The sequence below is a fragment of the Girardinichthys multiradiatus genome, chromosome 1, assembly GCF_021462225.1.
Source record: "Girardinichthys multiradiatus isolate DD_20200921_A chromosome 1, DD_fGirMul_XY1, whole genome shotgun sequence".
NCBI classification, from domain to species: Eukaryota; Metazoa; Chordata; class Actinopteri; order Cyprinodontiformes; family Goodeidae; genus Girardinichthys; species Girardinichthys multiradiatus.
Window position 1 is genome coordinate 31,550,548 of NC_061794.1, and position 5,700 is coordinate 31,556,247.

General features: G+C 37.4%; 1 protein-coding gene across 2 annotated transcripts; it reads left to right on the forward strand.

Moving 5' to 3' along the window:
* Positions 1–250: 250 nt before the first annotated feature.
* On the forward strand, positions 251–5,171 carry LOC124873493 (keratin, type II cytoskeletal 8-like). Of its 2 annotated transcripts, XM_047374191.1 has the most exons (10): positions 251–362; positions 525–806; positions 1,300–1,508; positions 1,616–1,676; positions 1,779–1,874; positions 1,986–2,150; positions 3,234–3,359; positions 3,664–3,884; positions 4,634–4,707; positions 4,892–5,171. In XM_047374191.1, exons 2-10 carry the CDS (start codon positions 552–554, stop codon positions 4,963–4,965), a joined length of 1,281 nt encoding a protein of 426 aa, XP_047230147.1. In that variant the 5' UTR covers positions 251–362; positions 525–551; the 3' UTR covers positions 4,966–5,171. The 2 variants fall into 2 exon arrangements, with proteins under 2 accessions (XP_047230147.1, XP_047230138.1); XM_047374182.1 differs by lacking the exon at positions 251–362 and having other exon boundaries at positions 499–806.
* Positions 5,172–5,700: the final 529 nt, after the last annotated feature.

The window sequence follows — 5,700 nt, forward strand, 5'->3', positions numbered from 1 at the left end:
GAAATTGATAAGTCAGGAACAGAAAGGAACAGAAACTCCACCCACATTCTAATGTACTTTTTTTTTTTTATGAAGATTTGAAATGGTTTTTAATATTTCATCTTATGTGTTATTAGTGCTACTTGACAAAAAAGACAAAAAGGGTCACTTTTTATACAGTTTGCAGTTTCCACCAGATGCATAAAATCATTAGGCTTGAAATCTTTTTTTCTCCAACAGATGCCTTCACATTTTTTCCTGTAAATCTTAACAGTTCATGTGTCCAAGATGCACCTTGAATGCACAGAAGATGCCAAACCCAGAGCTGCTGAGCAAGATTAGATTCCAGAGAAACAATTGGAAGGAAACTTGTTGACAGCCGGGTAGGTGGGAGAAAAACAAGTGGTAGATGTCAGACTGGTTACTCTGCATTTTCATAACTTCACAATTATAACACACCCATGTCGTTGCCTTATAAAGTTGTGAAAACAGATAAACATGCACAACAGAGCTCCTGCATCACCTGAACTCACTAAAATCTCCAGCAGAAAGATCTCCAGACCGACTGCATCATGAGTTTGAGGGTCAAGCAAAACAGACGAGATAGACTTTGTGCGGTTTCAGAAGGCTTCAGCACAAAGTCCATGGGATCCTACCCAGTCCTAAACGCCAGCACCACAAATAATGTGGTTCCCATTAAACCTCTCAACAAGAATCTCCTTACTCCTGTGAAGGTAGACATCGATTCTGCAGCCCAGGCTCTGCGCATCCAGGAGAAGGATCAGATCAGGGGTCTGAATAATCGCTTTGCATCATACATCCAAAAGGTGAGACGGAATTCTGCTAAAAATGTCTCCCATTCAAAAGTAACATTATTTTGTTACTAAACAACATTAATGGAGCAGTCAGTTCCACCCTTAAAAATTCCTTTAGAAACTCTTACTGAAAAGATTTTTTCATACGTAATTTTTATTTTAAGTTCTGAGCAATGCGCCATATCGCCGTTTAGAAAACTTCACTGCCCACCATTCAAGTAAGAAAGGTATGCATTACTTTATACAAACCAAGAGATCAAAAATCTGGAAGTTCAATACAAATTAAACATTAAAAAAACAAAACAAGAGAGGAAAAGGACCCAAGCTTCGGTCGGCATGATGCACAGTTAGGAGGATGGTTAGGGAAGGAAAATAAATTCACTAATGTTCACTGTTAGACGCCGTTTTGGATATATATGAAGTGAAAACTACTGGCCTTGAAATTGATATTTTGGTGTCAAAAATCTTCTGGATTGGATAGATCTGCTTGGTGGTTCTGTTCCAGGTCCAACTGCTGGAGCAACAGAAAACAATATTGGAAACCAAGTGGCAGCTGCTGCAGGAACCAACTATCACTTCCTCCGATACTGAGCCCGTATACAAAGCCTTCATTGCTAATCTGGAAAAACAGCTGGACCTCGCACACAAAGACAAAGAGAGGCTTGAAGTGGAACAGAGACACGCTTTCAGTCAAGTGGACAGTTACCAATCAAAGTGAGATATTTTTGTCTTTGCGCCAGAGTTTAGTTTGAGAGAGTATCATGACTCGATGCAGAGAGACAAGATTAGCACGAGCAACAAGATATTTGTGATTGTTTCAGGTATGAAGAGGAGCTCAACCGAAGGTTTAGTGCAGAGAATCTCTTTGTCGAAAACAAAAAGGTATCCACACGCACATGAAAAACACATGAGCTTTGCTTTTTTTGCTTCCTTACTGTAGATTTGGTTGAACATTGTCTAAAAAGTTGCTTTTTTGGTCACCAGGACGTGGATGCAGGATACATCGCTAAGGTGGAACTAGAAACCATGTTGTCAGGTCTTGAAGAATGCTTCAAGTTCCTTAGTGCTGTTTATGATGCTGTGCGTAATCCCACTTTTTAACAAATGAAATTAATTAAAATGTGTTCTGTTTAATCATAGACATTGATTTTTATTCGGATTTTATTTTGTTTGTTTATTTTTCAATAAAAGGAGATGAGAGAGGTACAGGGGAGCCTGAAGGAAACCTCTGTGGTGGTGGAGATGGACAACTCCCGCAGCCTGAACATGGATCAGGTTGTGTCTGATGTTAAGGCTAAGTATGAGGAAATCGCTGCCTGCAGCCGTGAAGAAACAGAAAATTGGTACAAGAAAAAGGTGAGAAAGATATATTTCTTTATTTCTTTTACGATTTACTGGCAAAGATGTGAACAAAATCTTAAAATAAGTTCACATTTCATAGCATTAAAACAGAAAAAGTCTACCAATAACTTGAGTACATTTTTTTAGTAGGAATGTATTCAATTTAAGAAATATTAACTTTTTTAACAAAATCCACCACAATTATTAGCACCTCTAACAGTCTCTTTAAAATAAATCATTTTTATCCATAGTTTACTTCTTTGAGTTAATCAGATTATTTGGGATGTTTAAATTAGTAATGCAGAATTATGCTTTTTTGGGGTTTTCAAATATGCCCATTTTCTAAACTAATCTTCAAAATGAGAAAGATAAGAGAACATGCCATTCCAATAAGGCAGATGTTTGTTTATATTCTTGTCTGTACTTTCCTACATGTACAGTCAGAGTAATGTTTAAAATTAACAACTTGAACTGTAGCAAATAAGGCTGACAAGATCCTCAGATGTCTATTTTAGTCATTTGTGTTTTCTTTTCAGAATGAACTCTATTGAACACACTTCATATTTTTCCACTAATAAATATCCGGTGAAAAATATTTCCTAAAATCTTACATTTCTTTAGAGACAAGATTTGTGTCAGACAGATAGGCTTACCTCGGGTTGCGGAAATAAAAGGTCCAGTAGAGAGACCCACACATCCCTCTTCCAGCAACACTCTTCATATCATTGAAGGGGATCCCAAAGCGTTCCAAGGGCCAAAAAGGCAATACAGTCCCTCTAGTGAGCTGTAGTTCTAGTGGGTCTGCTCCGGAGTGTCTTCATAGCGGGACATGAATGGAAAACCCTCCAAAGGCAGACTTCCAGGAGACTTACACAGCCTGTACAAACATCTTGGTAAAAATGATTCATCTGGAGTATGGTGAATGCTAGTTTAACAATTCACCTCATGTTGGTTACTGCATTTTGCTGATTTTAGAGTAAAAAGAAAGTTTTGTCACTGATTTGGTAATGTTTACAAATTTTTTTTCATCAGTACCACCTCTGACAGATGTGATAATTACTTATTTCTTCTTTTCAATCTACCCTCCACGGGCACCAGTTTGACATGATGACATTTCAGGCGAAACAGGGTGATACTGAGCTTTCCTCCACCAAGGGGGAAATAGTTGCGCTCAAACGGACGATCAGTCACCTACAGCGTGACATTGATACCCTAAAACTACACGTAAGTGAGACTGCAAAACCAAACTCTGTCTGTTAGAGCTTTCAGCCCCACACAACATTACACACACAAAACCACACTCCTTTGATTAATGTTTATCCTCAGGAAGTATATAAAAGGAACTACAGAGATGTTGTTAACTGCGAGTAAAAATAGCTAACATGAAAAACTTATGTGAGCAGGTTTAAACTGTGAAGAACCTTGATGGAAATTAACTTACCAGGAGGTCTTGTAGTCCTGCAATCTTTTTCACACTAGGGTCTAAAAAACACAAGTTTTCACCAGTTTTTTTTTTTTTTTTTTGCAGCGCGAAACCCTTCAGAGCAGCATTACTGAAGTGGACACGCGTGGACAAAATGCCATGTCGGATGCCAATGTCCGCATCAAGGTGCTAAAGCAAGCTTTGATGGAGTCTAAACACCTCATGGCTAAACAGATCAAGGAATACCAAGACCTCATGAATATCAAGTTGGGCCTTGACATCGAGATATCCACATATAAGAAACTGATGGAAGGAGAGGAGGAAAGGTGAGAGCTGCTAAAATCTGTTCATTTATACTCTTATCAGTCTTTAATTTGCCACTGGGGAGATTTTTTTGTTTCTTGTACAAAATCATAGCTTGGTCACTAAAGATCAATTTCTTGTTGCTTACATTATTATCTGGAGGAAATGTTCTTTTGAAAACATATGAATGTCAGGAGCAATATTGAGGATTCTTTTTTCTACACCAGTAAATCAAAGAATCTAATGTTTAGCGCCTTGTTAAAGTGATGATTTTTTTACTTCAAGTATTTGCATTAAATCAACATGTGCACCATACTGCACCCTTGTGGTAAAGGTCAGAGTGCATCGGCATGTCGGAATACATTACTTCATGAAGAAAATTGTGAAATGCAATCAGTGATCCAGAAAGTAAAAATAATACATAATTGTGAACAACTATTTTTATGTAGGTTTGAAAATTAATTTAAAAGTGATAAAAGTTGATTATTGTTTGAAACTATCTCAGTTGTGGAGATTTCGATGTTCTGAGGCCCCATGTAGTTGTTTTAAATGGATGCGTAATTCACCCTCTGTGTTCTAGGGGGGAGCATTAAAGATAATTTTAGAACAAGTCAATTACATGTGAACCAGGTCCAGGTTGCAGTTCTGTTTGATGTGGGGTTAATTTAGCAATATTGGGACATCAGGTTATATGGGACAGGATAAGTAAAAAGGCATTTAATCTCTGTCTGGAAAAAATATATAGTAAATCTGTCTGCTTTTTCACCGACAGACTTGGACAGCAGAACTTTGCCACTATCCACTCAGTACCCATCAGCAGAAATGTGAGCCCAGCACCCAGCAACAGTGAGTATAAGAGCAGGACAATATTATTATCTGTTGCTGTACTTTTCTATCTGTTTCGACCTCTTAAAAACTCCCAGAACTCTTTTTTATCCCTTACCAGCTCATTTTGTCTCCATGACAAAAACCAGTAGCAGTAAATTGTTATGTGTCAGTCTCATCTATAAAATGATCCTCCTTCTGACAGATAACCATCAGAGGCGAAGATCAGGCCCAGTTCTCATCAAGACGGTAGAGACCAAAAACATCACATACAGCTAAAGCAGAACACATACGACAGTTCTCCGACCTTCTGGATCACCATACCCTTCAGATTAAATCCTGATATTAATGTCTGTGAAATGAGTCACACGTGTTTGTTGTTTGTGTTGTTCTCTTCCTGAACTGTGCAGAAAAAATGTATCTTGATGTGAACAGGTGTTTCTTTTCAGGTGTTATTAATTATAATAAAATTCCATGTGCATCCATGCTTTTAGTGAACTTTCACCACCTTGTAAAACGTTTGACCTGAATTCTCAGTTTTCTATGTAGGTATGTTTTGTAGTGGTTGGGCCAGTTGATGAATCTTGCACAGATCGGAAAGCTGCATTAAGCAAATAAATGAAATAATTTTCTTTTAATTGTTGAATAAAATAACATCATATAAACACTGTGTGTTCTGCAGAAATTAAAAGCATGTCTCTGTTAACAGGTACAGAATATTATTCAAAATTCTTACGTCGTAAAAAAGCCCTAATCCCATTAAATTAAGCAGGGCTTGGTATTTACATCCATCCTGCAGAACACAAATAATGTAATATACTTCCCATGACCCTCAACCCATATTTTTAGTGTGTCACATTACTACAACAAAACGCAGTTGACTGAGCAACATATTGAAAAACACAACAATGGTCAGAGTAGCTCCGAAACTTTAATATAATAATAGGCAACAATAAAGTTATGTTTATTGCTATTAAAGCTTTAGAGTAATTGAAGTCATTGTAGATAAAGACT